Source organism: Piliocolobus tephrosceles, chromosome 6 (genome assembly GCF_002776525.5).
Source record: "Piliocolobus tephrosceles isolate RC106 chromosome 6, ASM277652v3, whole genome shotgun sequence".
Lineage (NCBI taxonomy): Eukaryota > Metazoa > Chordata > Mammalia > Primates > Cercopithecidae > Piliocolobus > Piliocolobus tephrosceles.
Window position 1 is genome coordinate 145,284,780 of NC_045439.1, and position 16,269 is coordinate 145,301,048.

The 16,269-nt window shown below is 37.0% G+C and overlaps 1 protein-coding gene across 7 annotated transcripts in view; it reads right to left on the reverse strand.

The window, feature by feature from the left end:
* MYO9A (myosin IXA) overlaps positions 1-16,269 on the reverse strand; it is a 312,565-nt gene that overhangs the window by 193,123 nt on the left and 103,173 nt on the right. For all 7 annotated transcript variants that reach the window (XM_031935820.1, XM_023220687.2, XM_023220686.2 and 4 more), the window contains exons 7-9: positions 10,592-10,689; positions 8,124-8,250; positions 391-480 (exon numbers count right to left, since the gene is read on the reverse strand). In XM_031935820.1, the coding sequence (XP_031791680.1) occupies positions 391-480; positions 8,124-8,250; positions 10,592-10,689 (315 nt within the window). The remainder of the gene's footprint in view (positions 1-390; positions 481-8,123; positions 8,251-10,591; positions 10,690-16,269) is intronic.

Consider the following 16,269-nt stretch of genomic DNA (forward strand, 5'->3'; position numbering starts at 1 on the left):
AAACAAGTAGCCAACAATGAAAAAGTTAACCAAAAAAGTATGATGTGCTAGAAGAAACTGTCTCAAGAATAATAATTAATTGGGTCAAATACTGCTCATTTATAATTCTATCTACCATCTATCTACCCCACATTAGTAATATGAAAGTTAGAAATGACGAAGAAGTTAAGATCCTTGGAGAAAAATGCAAGCCTATTTCTCACAATCACATTCAAATTTTAGTTTCTAAATCAATGGAAAATTCACAATCAAATTTAAAGGCCTAGAAAATATTTCAATCAAAACTTTTTGCTCTTGTCATTTTCACGCTGTTAAGAGAAAACCCAAACTTCAAACCTAAACTTCTAACAATGACCAGAATGCTTTCATTTCATAGAAAATTCATCATACCTCTGCCAACTTGTATGGCAAAATAAGCTTTTCTCCCACTGTCACCGTCTTCCTTGTAACTAATGCTTCAAATAGCATCTCTTCTTTAACCTATAAAACAGAAAAGTAAACTCAATAAGTAAGATTTATGACAATGTGTTGAATTATCTTTTGAAAAAGCCAAATAGGAGGAAACGCTTAATGAGATTAGCAATTATATAGCAGAGAAAAGAGTCAATACACTGGGCAATTTTAATACTGGCCAAAATTTAAGTGTCCCACTCAAAAGACAACTGGGTTTTTTCAAGTTAAAGCTTGCTTTCTGATCATAACAGAGAAACATGTTTCACTATGCAGAATACAGAAAATATAGAACAGTACAAAAAAACATTTTAAGATGATCAACCATAATCCCACAAGCTGGAGGCAAGGACTAAAAAGTGACAGCACTTCTTGAATTCCAGAAATATTCCAAAGGATATTAATTTATGTTTCAGGTATTTCTTCTTCATGAATCTTGAATTCTAGGAATATTCCAAAAAATACTTATATTTCAGATGTTTCTTCTTATTCATGAATGATAAACTTTTAAGATAAAGTTGACACTTCCTTTGTTCTCACTCTCTCCCCAGAGGCAAATACTATCATGAATTTCACGTTATCATTTCAGTTCATGTTTCTATACTTTTATATGTATTAAATATATTCATAAACACTATGCTATACTGTCAAATGAATTTAATGTTTACCTATAAAGTATCATATTGACCATATGTTTTTCAGATCTAACTATGTGGATAATTTATTATTATTATTATTATTTGAGACAGAGTTTCATTCTGCCATTCAGGCTGCAGTGCAGTGGTGTGATCTCGATTCACTGCAGCCTCGACCTCCCAGACTCAAGCAATCCTCCTGCTTCAGCCTCCCGAGCAGCTGGGACTACAGGCACATACCACGTTGATAATTTAGATCAACCTTATTCATCTTAACTGCTATACAGCATTGCAGCATATAAATATACCACAGTGTGTAATCCATTCTCCTCTTTGTAGGCATTTACACTATTTACAATTGTGTATGATTACAAAATAAACCACAATGAATATTGTTGCACATGAGTTCAAAAGTTTCTGTGAAGAACAAACCTAAAAGTAGAAGAAGGTTAAAGCATACATATTTTCAGCTTTACAGAATACTACCAAATTCCTATACATAATTTTTACCAATAAGCTCTCTCAGCAGTAGCACTGAGAGTTCCTACTTCTTCCAAACCTTGACTATACTTAATGTTAACAGACCTTAGAATTTTGTCATGATGATGGGCATGAAGTGGTAAAACAAGGACATTTTATAAAAGTATCCATACATAATAAAAACATAACATTCATAAATGTAAGCAATACAAAAATGTATCAGTAAAAAGTATTAGATTATAATAGCTGTGAATGGTAGCTCACGACTGTAATCCCAGCACATTAGGAGGCCAAGGTGGGCAGATCACTTGAGGTCAGGAGTTCGAGAACAGCCTGGCCAACATAGGAAACCCTGTCTTGACCAAAAATACAAAAATTAGCCGGACGTGGTGGTGCACACCTGTAATCATAGCTACTTGGGTGGCTGAGGCAGGAGAATCGCTTGAAATCAGGAGGTGGAGTTTGCAGTGAGCCAAGACCACGCCACTGCACTCCAGCCTAGGTAACAGAGTCAGACTCCATCTCAAAAAAAAAAAAAGATTATAAGGAGAAGATGAAGATTGAGTTATAAAATGACAGAAAGAGGCATTACCCTGCCACCAACAACATATGATAGATCGATAATCTTTTAAAGAACAACTTTGAACCATATTGAATGGACAAATATTACCTAGCAAATACAACAGCTTTCAGAGCATTCACTGATCAACTCTCAAATTCCAAAAATTGGAAATAATTTGAGGCATATAACAAAATGCAGTAAAGCCAAAAATCAACAACCAAATTTAAATAAAAGGCCTCAACCTTTTAGATTTATTCAAAATACATTAAGGAACAAAAATAATACCAGATTACACAAAAATAACAAAACAAAGCTAAGAAAAAAACGTAATAAAATCCAAAGCTATATTGTGAGGTATATTTCTGCAATTATTAAAAGTAAATATTTGCTGGGTACAGTGGCTCACACCTACAATCCCAACACACCTATAATCCCAAGGCAGGAGGACTGCTTGAGCTCAGGAGTTAAAGATCAGGTTGGACAACACAGCAAGACCTTCTCTCTATTAAAAATAAAATTTAAAATCAGCCAGGCATGGGAGCATGTGCCTGAATTCCCAAGTACTCAGGAGGCCGAGGTGGGAAGATTGTTTGAGCCCAGGAGATCAAAGCTACAGTGAGCCATGATCGTGCCACTGCATTCCAGCCCAGGACTACAGGCACATGCAACCATGCCTAGCCATTTTTTTTTTTTTTTTTTTTTTTTTTTTGAGACAGAGTTTTGCTTTTGTTACCCAGGCTGGACTGCAATAGCACAATCTCGGAACACTGCAACCTCCGCCTCCCAGGTTCAAGCAATTCTCCTGCCTCAGCCTCCCGAGTAGCTGGGATTAGAGACGGGGTTTCATCATGTTGCCCAGGCAGGTCTTGAACTCCTAAGCTCAAGCATTCGCCTGCCTCGGCCTCCCAAAGTGCTGAGATTACACGTGTGGGCCACCGTGCCCAGCCTCATACCATGGACTCTTATACAACAACAATAAAGAAGAATCTAGAATATAGAAAACAGAATTGAAAGATCTCAAAAACACACTATGGAATGAAAAAAAGCCAAGTTTCAGAATAATACATACAGTGTAACATTTATATAAAGACTGAAAACATGCAAAACTATATATTCTTTATAAAAACATCTACCTATACTGAAAATATAGAAACAAGAATAGGAATGACGAACACCAAATTCATAATAGTGGTTACCTCTGGTGGAGACAGAGGTACACAGTGGGCTTCAATTATATGCAATATTTTATTACTTGAGTGGGGCTGTGAGTACGGGTTGATTACATTGTTTTCTATATAATATTGTGTGCTGGCAAGATTTCATAACAGGGAAAAAAGGAAGAAAATATCCTAAAACAAATTAATATGTAACAAGTAAAATGTTAGAACTGATCAATCTAAAGGCCAACTCTTTGAAAACATGGAAGATGGCTAGGTGCGGTGGCTCACGCCTGTAATCCCAGCACGTTGGGAGGCCAAGGCAGGCGCATCACCTGAAGTAAGGAGTTTTAGACCAGCCTGACCAATATGGAGAAACCCCATTTCTACTAAAAATACAAAATTAGCTGGGCGTGGTGGTGCATGCCTGTAATCCCAGCTACCTGGGAGGCTGAGGCAGGAGAATCACCTGTACCTGGGAGATGCAGGTTGCGGTGAGCTGAGATCGCACCATTGCTCTCTAGCCTGAGCAACAAGAGCGAAACTCCATCTCAAAAAAAAAAAAAGAAAAAGAAAAAGAAAAGAAAACATAACAGACAAATCTCACACAAAGCAAAAGAAAAAAACTAAGAAACACAAATAGCTAATACTACAGAGAAAAAATTTTAAAGACTGAAATTAACAGACTATTTACAAAGAACTCAAAAGCAACAAATTCTAAACATTCAAAACATCATTTTTAGAAAATCACAGATCATCCAATACATAATTTTTAGAAAACTACAGATCATCCAAATAACTCAAGCTAGATTTGAAAATCCTAAAAAATTAGTTAACATGGAACAAATAAAAAGACATCAAATACAGTTGCTCATAAGGTTGACCTCTCTCAAACCCTTGAGGAACATAGTATTCTCTGCTAATGATCCTTCTAAATGCAGAAAAAGGAGCAAGGGTACAAAAACTCTCAACTCATTTCCTGAGTTCTCTTTAACAAGCACAAAAACCTGACAAAGATTGTACATAGATCTACACATAACCACACAACCCCAAAACATACTAATCTTGCATAACATTTGGTTAGGATCCTAAAGAAAATATTATCCAATTCATGATTTTTTAATCAGCTCCTCTATAATTTTCTAAAAATTCTTAAATATATTACTTTTAGGATATTCAAAAACTATTAATACAGAACAAGTAGCAATGGGTTTAATATCCATTCTACAAAGTTTCTCATATTTACCTAATTAAAAATCTGATATTTAATTAGAAACCTATTCTTGGCCAGGCACAGTAGCTCACGCCTATAATCTCAACACTTTGGGAGGCCAAGGTGGGTGGATCACCCGAGGTCAGGAATTGGAGACCAGCCTGACCAACATGGTGAAACCCCATCTCTACTAAAAATACAAAATTAGCCAGGCATGGTGGCGCATGCCTGTAATCTCGGCCACTTGGGAGGCTGAGGCAGGAGAATGGCTTGAACCCGAGAGGCAGCGGTTGCAGTGGGCCGAGATTACGCCACTGCACTCCAGCCTGGGCAACAACAGCAAAACTCCGTCTCAAAAAGACAACAACAAAAAAACCCTATTCTTTATATTGTTTCAACAGATGTTAAAATACCCTCAAAATACATAAACCTGCTAAAAACTGAACAGTTTTTGGTAATGATGACAGTTCTAATATGTCACAACAAAAACATCTTCAACAATTACCTACAATTTATCAATTGGAGCTTCTTCATCTTTCAATAATTTTCACAAGTATCCATGCCAAATATGCATTAGTAAAGACTCAAAACATTCATTATTGCCTCAGGTAACTACAAAAAAAAACTGAAAAGTAAATAAATAAAATTAAACCACTACTTCAAAAACATTTGTTCTTCTATATTTACCATTGAATTAAATCACCATGGGAAGAAGAGAAATTAAATCACAACTAAAGAGTTTGAATGTTTAAATAAACCAGTCAATGTGCTTATCTTTGTACTCTATCTCAACCAAAGCCTTAAGATTGCAATTATTATTATCAGTCTTAACCAACTAGAGGCAATCATTTTCTAAAATAATTTCGAAGTACTAACTAAAGTCGAGATAGAGGTCTTCTTCAGCTTCAGAATTTTGAAGCTATTTTCTTTCTACTTAATACTAAACCTCAGCCCTAGAACCAATCCAAATTATACACAAGAAGAAATCTAAGAAGCTGGGGTTCAAAAGTGAGATTTTCTGTCAAATCACATTTGCCACTTGCCATTGTCTTTGATACTGGTTAGCCCATTTCTCAGAATTAGATTTCTCTCTTTCTTTTAAATCCATACCTGAGTTCCTCTTTGAGTTGCCTGAACTGTTCTTACCAGTCTCTTACCAAAGAAGAAAGGATGCACTAGAAACAGAAGCCCTGGTTTCTGCTGAACTGCCTAGACTTACAAGTAAGACCATTAGCCACAATGCCCTGTCACAATACCAAACGCTTGACTAAAGTATCACCTGAAATACCTGACTAAAACGCCATCTGTTCTCTGGCCTTTATGATCTTCAAAATTACAACCTTCAGATACCATACTCCATCTCCTGGTAGAATTTCTTTCCAGTAAGTCTAGTTCCAATTCACAGTACTCCCTTCTCTTGCCTCTTCCTCTGCTAGGTTATCATTCCACTGAAGTTAATAAGCAATGCCCAATGTACAGAAAAAATAAACACTGGGTGGTTAGACAAATAAGAAAGAGGTATCCATTGCTCTCAAAGAGCACTGCAACCTTATAACAGACATGAACTAATAAACAATTAACTTTATGCTATAAAACTAAATTATGCTAAGCAGAAACAAATACTCTGTATTTAGGGAGTCAGTTTAGACCACTTAAGGTTAAACCACATGAAGCGGCCTAGGAACCAAGATTTGGAAGATGAATAATTTTTTTTTTTTAAAAACAAGCTATTCATAACTGCCAAAACTGGAAACAACCAAAATGTCCTTCAACAGATAAATGAATAAACTATAGTATATCTATACAATGGAATATTACCCCATGATAAAAAGAAATGAGCTATCAAGCCACAGAAAGACATGAACGAATCTTTTTTTGTTTGTTTCTTGATACGGGGTCTCGCTCTGTTACCCAGGCTGGAGTGTAGTGGCGCAATCTAAGCTCACTGCAACCTCCGCCTCTGGAGTTCAAGCCTCTCACCTCAGCCTACCAAGCAGCTGGGTATACAGGTACATGTCACCACGCCCAGCTAATTTTTGTGTTTTTTTTGTTTTCTTGTTGTTGTTTTTAGTAGAGATGGTGTCTCCCTATGTTGCCCAGGCTGCTCTTGAACTCCTAGGGTTCAAGCAACTCACCTGCCTCAGCCTCTCAATGTGCTGGGATTGCAGGCATGAGCCACCACACCCAGCCAGACATAAATAAATCTTAAGTACATATTACTAAGTAAAACAAAGCAGTCTGAAAAATCTACATATTGTATGATTCAATTATATTACATCCTGGAAAGGGCAAATCTATATATCTAGTAAAAAAGGTCAGTGGTTGCCAGCACTTTAGGGGGAGGGATTGAACAGGTAAAGCACAGGGGATTTTTATGGCAGTGAAACTATTCTGTATGATACTATAATAGTGGACACATGACTTCTTGCATCTGTCAAAAACCAAATAGCATGAAGAGTGGAACTTAATGTACACAAATATCAAAAATTATTTACGAGATTGGGGGATTCCACGAAGGAATGTAGACTATGACAAGAAAACAGCATGCATGACAAGTATATGAAACCTCAACAAATGGGGTGGAAGGAAAAGGTGCTGTTCTAAGTAATTTTGGAAATGAGTGAAGTCTATAGGACTAAAGGCAAAAGGAATTGCGCATAAGCACTGTATTCTAGTTGAAAAAGTCGTTTCCCAGGGGGGTATAGGTTAACAATTTTGATACCACTACACATGTATACTGGAATTAAACAAATAAGTAAATGGATGGCAGAGGACAGAAGACAGCTTTCTCATTGTTGAAGCAGGAGTTCACAGATAAGCAAGGGAAGAGGGCCAGAATGATCCATGTGGAGATGGATTACAGTTGGAGACATCATCATGAACTCATGTTTATCTTTGTATAGATACAGATGATTACATATTAAAATATGTAAAGATATGTGTATATACACAGGTTAGTATATACATATATATTTCCTTGCTATGCCAGACAATAGGGCCTGTAAGAAATGACACCCCATCTGATGGGATAAATCTGGCAAGATGAGAAGGAGGTAGGCAAGAGAGAAGTTAGCTAAGAAAACATGATAAATCATCACTCCAGAAAGAAAGAATCAGGTAATAAAGGCCCTTGATGTAAGAAGCAGCATGGCAGGAGATGAGAACCTTTAGGTCCTATTCAACCCATAAGGAAAAAAAAAAGTAGTAGTATCCTTTTTTCTCCACCCACCCAGATACCCCCATATTGAAACAAAACAATCTAATCAAAATCTTAGTATGAGAAGAAATCTCAAATATGAAAAGAGAAAAATTAGCATAGCCCCAGAACATTATACAGTCTAGCTGGAAATATTCATCCTATCCAGCAAATTTAGGGACTATGGATGTCTGGAGCAAGTGGAGGCACAGGAGAAAACACAAATTTTCTAAAGATTCTGCCTCACTCAATAGCAAACTGAGGCAAGTCTCAGGAAAAATTCCATCTTTTGGAAATGCTATTTAAAAATAGTGCCTAATAAAAACATTATTAATAGAAAGCATTAACCCATTTACATCTACGAAATACACAAAATAAAAAATAAAAAGTTACAAAGTATTTGAAATGACAACAGAATGTAATCACTCACTTCTAATAATTCTGAGACAATAGGCAGAACTTCAGGGTTACAGATATCAATAGAGTCATCCCGGTATGTCTTCTTTTTGTAACGGATATTACCCAAATGTAGTATGGCTGAGAGAAGAGAGAAAATCCTGGGAAAACAAAACACAAATTGTAGCTTAGTTGTATCCATTCCCAAAGATCATTTCATTCTAAAATTCTAGTTAAGCAAACTAACCAGTACAAATAATGAAGTATCTAGTCTTTGGAAAACAGGTAATATGGGAATAATTACTAAAATTTACTGAGGGTTTACTATGTATTACATACTGTTTAAAATGCTTTTCATGGCCTTAAGTATTACACCACTTCTTATATAGTTATTTCAAAGGGACTTCTGCTATTGCCTGAATTTGTCACAGTGTTTTAAAAGGCCGTGCCTTTCTAAATGCTATTCATCCTATATGGAATGCTTTTTTCCTATACTGTTTCAGATACACTGAATCAGAATTGCCAAAGGAAAGGCCTTGAATCTGTATTTTTTTTTAATCAAGTATCTTAGCTGATTTTTTATTATTAGTTATATTGTTAAAATGCTTTCCTATACCATATTACGGTGTTTGGGGTAAACAGTTTTTTGTGGGTTTGTGTGTGTGTGTGTGTGTGTTTTAAGTATGAAGCAATGTGGGGCATATTAACCTCTACTGTGAAACAACTTCATGTGGACCCTCCATTCTAAATTTCCCTCCTGAGTGAGAAGAGCATGTGCCCTCCAATCAACAACTAATCTCTCCACTTATGCTATATATCCCATCAACTCCTGTTAATTCAGGAACCTTAGGTTACCAAGGATCTCCATGTAGCTAAGAACAGTATATTATGTTCTTAACTTATCTGACATCTCAGAGGCATTTAATACAGCTAAACACTCCACTGAAAAACTCTTCCTCAGTCTCCTTATACATACAGCTTTGTGTCACATGCACTTATTTTCTTAGAATAAATATGGCTTACAAAATTTGGCTTACGAAAATTTAACACTATGTTTTCCTAAAATTACGAACTATTCCAACTAAAACAAAGATATTGCTTTAGGAACCTGAGATATTACCTTAGCAACATTTGAGAGGTACTGAATCACCATCTAACTTATAAATCTAATTTTTCAAATAATTTAAAGTTTTAAAATCTTTGAATCATTCATATGACTCACAGGAAATACCAGTCTATTAAAAAAATAATGCATAGTTATTCTGGATTAAAGAATAAACTATCAACTGAAACATAACTAATGGAAGTCAAAAGACAAAAACAAATTCATGAGCCTCTTTTAAATATTATTTTTAATAGAAATTCACTAATTTTCAGTGAACTGTAGTTTATGTCACCAACTGAGTTGGTATGCCAACTTACATACTATATTATTTGATTTTAATTGACTTCTCATAAAAAGATTCTAGCAAATAGCCTGCTAATTAAAAAGTCATACCAATGATGTAAGCGCAAACAAGTAAGAAAACAGCAGAGGTGATTTTCTCCTACTCTCAGTATAGGGTCATCAATCATGAGGTTAAAAATTAATAATAGAGGTCGGGTGCAGTGGCTCCTGCTGGTAATCCTAGCACTTTGAGAGGTTGAGAAAGGCAGATCACTTGAGCCCAGGAATGCAAGATCAGTGTAGGCAACATGGCAAAAAAAATACAAAATTAGCTAAGTGTGATGGTATAAGTCTGCAGTCCCAACTTCTTGGGAAGTTGAGGTGGGAGATTCATCTGAGCCTGGGGAGGTTGAGGCTGCAGTGAGCACTCCAGCCTGGGTGACAGAGTGAGACCTTGTCTCAAAAAAAAAAAAAAAATTTTTTTAACAATATAATCAGATCTGATATACTCATCAACACGACTCTCCCCCTCAAAAAAGTTATAAGTAACTATTTTTTTCTGGTGACAGCCAAGGTTGAGTCTTTAATTTTAAATAATTTGTTTCAAATATAATTTATCTCATCTTTATCTCAACCTTTTTATATTTTTAATTTGTTTAGATTTACAATTTAAAAACTTATTAGAATGGTACAGATATAAACTATACAGAGGAAATACACTGAAAATTAAATACTATGCATCTGATGAGTATGCATAATTTAATAAGATTAGAGATCACTGATATACAAAAAATGAAGAGCTATAAAAATAGTGTTACAAAGCAAAAGTTTTGAGTAACATCTATGGATAGGCTTCAGGGGCACCATAAATTCCTGCATTTATATGCAAATTGTTAAAGATGTACATTTTACAACAACACCAGTGTCAGCTTTCATTAGATTCTCAAAAGAATTTATGACAAAAAAAGGAATTAGAAATAATGCTCAAGATGGATGAGGTACTAGATGAGGAATACCACTTAGAAAACTATTTAAAAAGACCAACAGGAGAAATCTGTCGAAGACATATCATGTATTCTCTATCGGAGGTATAAAAATACAACAAGTAAACTCACTGTCTTCGTGTCTTGGGAAGAAATCCTACCATTTCCATGGCAAGTTGTAGGCGCTCAAAGTCATGTCTCAAATCTTCTCCTTCCACCATGAAGCAATCCTGCTTATTCAAAATAAAAGTAAAAATCAAGATTATGTATTTTAAAATAATGTGGGCCATTCAGAAATATGGTAATTTAGGATAAGTACCTGTATGTATAAATGCAAATTAGAGCTGGCAGAATAGTTAGACCTAGTCAAATTCATTAGACCTCTTATCTTACTATAGGTATGCAAACTAAACACATACCTACTAAAATGCCAATAAGTTTACTTTTGTTCTCCCTTTCACAATCACCAAGATTAGGATCTCAAAAGTTAACTTAAGATAAAGAGCTAGCTGTACTTAGTAAGTATGCTGACACCAAGTTTAATTTTGAGTGGTTCTAAACAGTTTCAGAAATTCAAAGCATTTAAGAGTGCTCAATTCCACCAGCAAATATTATTTATTCAACAAACATTTAACAAGTGCCTACTCTATGTAAGGCACTGAACTAGATATTAGTGACACAAAAATAAATTTTAGAAGAGGCAATAATTTAGTTGAAGAGTGAAGCCTAGATTTATATAATATAAAGAAGTTTGCTACATATATCTAATCTATATTTATATGGATCTACATAGATCTATATAGATATTATTATTTTTTTTTTTCTTTTGAGACAGGGTCTCATTCCTGTTGCTCAGGCTGGAGTACAGTGGCATGATCTTGGCTCACTGCAGCTTTGAAATCCGGGCTCAGGTGATTCTCCCACCTCAGGTTCCCAAGCAACTGGAACTACCCAGCTAGTCCTACCATGACCAGCTAGTTTTTTGTATTTTTAATAGAGACAGGGTTTCACCACGTTGCCCAGGCTAGTCTTGAACTCCTAGACTCAAGCAATCCACCCACCTAGGCCTCCAAAAGTGCTGGAATTACAGGCGTGAGCCACTTCGCCCAGCCTGTTACATCTACACTAGATATATACATATATAATTATTTATATATTTCATATATGTAATTATTTCCTAATGAAATAATAGACAACATGGTAATCAAACAAGGAAAGAAGTATATGTGAAAGTATAAAAACCCTCAGAAAACACGTCATATGAGTCAATAAAAATAGTTGTGAATAGTCACACATGCCTGTAATCCCAGCTACTTGGAAGGTTGAGGTAGGAGGATTGCTCGAGCTAAAGTGTTTGAGACCAGCCTGGGCAACACAGCATAACACCATCACAAGAAAAAAAAAAAATGCTGTGGAATATCAGATTAAAAAACACTACTTTTTAAGCATAACCCTTTCATTTCAGTTCCTAAAATAGTCAAACAGTAGTAGATATACTCAATCTTCAAAACAATAAGTGAGTCATAAATCCCTTTACTGTATGTTGTCACAGTCCCTTGAACTTTCAAAAACCTCCTCACATTTGCATTTACATTTTTAATGCCTATCTTCCTAGGGAATATTCTCTCATGTACTCAGTGAAGTATACGAACAGTTAATCGTCTTATTAACTGCAGATCCCCAGTGCGAAGCCAGTGCCAAAAACAAGTCATTATTTAGGTAAATACATAGTCATTGAATTACTGAATAACATATATTGAATTGAATGAAACATTCCTTTTTCAGAAATAAAGTGCTCATTTATTATATAAAAAGTATTTATCAAGTATTTACCATGTACAAAAAAATCTGTTTTAGGCACTGTAAGCATTAGTCAACGAATATCTGAAGTTTAAAATTAAGTTTTGAAATGCTGTTAACAATATTTTTATTCTCTACATGGAAAGCTGCACATGCACAGTTTAAAAACTTAAATTCACCAAAAGTTCTTTCAGATAATCCATGCATTTAATTTTATGACTATAAAGTTTTTGATAAGCAGTTTTAAGACACTCTACTGACATGCCAATGTCCTACTCATTAAAATAATTTTTTTTTTTTTGAGATGAAGTCTTACACTTGTTGCCCAGCTGAAGTGCAATGACGCGATGTCTGCGCAGTGCAACCTCTGCCTCACTGGTTCAAGCAATTCCCCTGCCTCAGCTTCTCAAGGAACTGGGATTACAGGTGTGTGCCACCGTGCCAGGCTAATTTTCTTATACTTTTTAGTAGAGATAGGGTTTTACCACATTGGCCAGGCTGGTCTCAAACTCCTGACCTCAGGTGATCCACCCACTTCAGCCTCCCAAAGTGCTGGGATTACAGGAGTGAGCCATCATACACAGCCCTGAGATAAATTTTTAAATGCATTCTTCTTTTACCTATAGTAAGTAAGCTCTCTTACTACTCTTCCCCCTACTTTCAAAACACAAATAGCTCATTTGCCTGATGATTTAACAAATATTTTCCTATCACAAGTGGCAAGGCTGGGGGAATCTATGCTTCCACATGTGTCAATAATAACTAACAGTGTTCTAATCTGCCCTGAAAGTGAATGGAACAGTTAATGTACATAAAATAGTGGAAAGTACACTGAAATATATTTCTATTTGCTCTTATCCTTAATCAAATGTTCTTAGAAACCCAAAGTGGTCTCAGTGAATATCAAAATCATAGTTTTAAAAAAATGTGTATTAATTCCCTTCTCTGTTTCTCTGATGACAACTGTAGAAGAAAAACTAAGGATAAATTAAATCTCCCAGAACATAAATGACTTTATCTTAATCTGGGCTCCCTGGGAGGCAGATCTTGAGACAGATCAAGAGTCAAATACAAGTCACAGAGAAAGTGAGAAAGTAAAAGAGAAGACAGACTAAACAGTCTGTGGTAACTACTATGAAAGTAGTTAGATGGAGTTGAATCCCAAGACTATCTCTGGGAAACAATCTAAAACCTACAGAGGTGAGGGAGCTACTGTATTTATATACCGTCTCATCTCTCATCAGTCATTGTTTGAGGACTTCTGGAGAGGGGGTAGGCAGCTGTTAATTCCCAAGTCACTTGTGAGTGCGTAATGGAGTTTAATCCCAAGGTTATCTCTGGGAAACAATATAAAAACTAGAAAGGTGAAGGAGTGGCTGTATTTATATACCATCTCATCTCTCATCAGTCACTGTTTGAGGACTTCTGGAGAGGGAGCAGGCAGCTGTTAATCCCCAAGTCACTTCTAGAGGGCCCTACAAATGCCAAGGCCTTCCAGGGTTCTGGACAAAGCCTTCAGGCCCCAGCATCCAAATACTGGTCAGCCAGAGTTCAAGGAAATGGTAAGGTTCGTTCCAAGGATAAGGCAAGGAACTAACAAACAACTGTTACAACCCCTTCCACTGAAAGAACATAGGCAATCCTTCTGTCAGCTCCGTATAAGTTCTTGTTTGTACTTGATAACATGCCACTACATTCCCCCAACAAACATACCCAAATGCTCTTTCACGCTATCAGACCTTGCTCTTTCTATGAGGTGACACACTATCTCATTTACAAATGCCTAGGGATAAACCTAGCATGCAGCAGGCAATCACTGTGGGTGTGAGAGAAAGAGAAGAGTCAAAATTAGATATTTTCTTCTACTGTGTCTCTATTTCTTAAAATGGTACTTAAGAAATCATACTATCTTGTCTCTTTTTCTTTTTGCTTTGAGATGGAGTCTCGCTCTGTTGCACAGGTTGGAGTGCAGTGGCGCAATCCCAGCTCACTGAAACCTCCGCCTCCTGGGTTCAAGTGGTTCACCTAACCCCCCTGAGGAGTAGCTGGGACTACAGATGTACACCACAGCATTCATCTGATTTTTATATTTTTTTGGAGGGACAGTGTTTTGCCATGTTGCCCAGGCTGGTCTTAAACTCTTGGGCTCAAGCAATCTGCCTAGCTCAGCCTTGCAAAGTGCTGGGATTACAGGCATGAGACACTGTCCAGTTCCATATTATATTTGATCCTTATAAAACCTCTGGTGGTAGTTATGATTGTCTTTCACACAAGCAGCAGCATTGGCTCAGAATTTAAGCCAACTGCTCCTATGGTGGTGAAGCTTGTTAATAGTGTAGCTGGGATTCCAACCAAGCCTGTTATTTATCTCCTTTTTTCTTAAGTGATCTCCAGCGTCTTTACTAACCTTCAAAGTCAATTGTTCCAGTTTATGTCCTGCACTCTACACTGGTAGTTATAAAAAATGTATGATTTCTTAAGTACCATTTTAAGAAATAGAGACAAGTGGCTGGGCACAGTGGCTCATGCCTATAATCCCAGAACTTTGGGAGGCTGAGGCGAGCAGATCACCTGAGGTCAGGAGTTCAAGATCAGCCTGGCCAACACAGTAAAAACCTATCTCTACTAAAAATATAAAAATTAGCTGGGCGTGGTGCCAGGAGCCTGTAATTCCAGCTACTCAGGAGGGTGAGGCAGGAGAATCGCTTGAACCTGGGAGGTGGAGGTTGCAGTGAGCTGATACCGTGCCACTGTGCTCCAGCCTGAATGACAAAGTGAGACTCCATCTCAAAAAACAAACAAAAAAAAATAGAAAGGAAGGAAGGAAGGACGGACGAGGGAAGGAGGGAAGAAAAGGAAGGAAGGAAGGAAGGAGGGAAGGAAGAAAAAAAGAAAAGAAAAGAAAAGAAAGAAAGATGTTAAGTGCTTTTTTAAAATTTTTTTGAGACAGGGTCTCACTCTGTCACCCAGGCTGGAGTGTAGTGGTACGATCTTGGCTCACTGCAACCTATGCCTCCTGGGATCAAGTGATTCTCTCACCTCAGCCTCCTGAGTAGCTGGGACTACAGGCACGTATCACTACGCCCTGCTAATTTTTTGTTTGTTTGTTTTTTGGTAGAGATAAGGTTTCACCATGTTGGCTAGGCTGGTCTCAAACTCCTGACCTCAAGTGATCCACCCGCCTAGGCTTCCCAAAGTGCTGGGATTACAAGCGTGACCAACTGCATCTGGCCAGATGTGAAGTGCTTTTTAAACGAAAAAATACATGCAGAGAAAGTTGCGCAGTATGCAGAGACCTTATACCAGACTGGCAGAGGAGGGTGAGGAATAAAGCCAGAAAGACAATGTTTAAGTGTGTGACCACAAACTTAACAAACTGACAGATGGGTTTTGGCAGTAGGAATCTTTACACTGCAAAAATACTTAAAGCAGAGTAGATGAAAACATGGTTTCCGAGTATCTTGCCCAAGTTGCATCATGATTCCTGAAAGCATTATAGGAGGTCTACAACATAGGAAACGAGCTTCCAGGTATTTATTGATGTTTGGATTCCTGTAAAGGTAGTAGTGACCAAGGTTGGAGCTTTGTCTCCACAAAATAATACAGGTCAAATCCCTCTGCAGCATGATGGACACAGGTTTCCTGAGACTATCACTTATGGCAATTGCCATTAAAATCCTACCTAATAGTTGGACCCTAAAATTGAAGGCTCAGATAAATAAAAAAATTTGGTGAGGCTGGCTGACCCTTTACATTGAAGTTATTCAGATCAGCTTTTTTTTTTTTCTTTTTCTCGAGACAGAGTCTTGTTCTGTCGCCCAGGCTGGAGTGCAGTGGCATGATCTCAGCTCACTGCAAGCTCCGCCTCCAGGGTTCACGCCATTCTCCTGCCTCGGCCTCCCTAGTAGCTGGGACTACAGGCACCCACCACCACACTCAGCTAATTTTTTGTACTTTTTAGTGCAGACAGGGTTTCACCGTGTTAGCCAGGATTGTCTCAATCTCCTGAC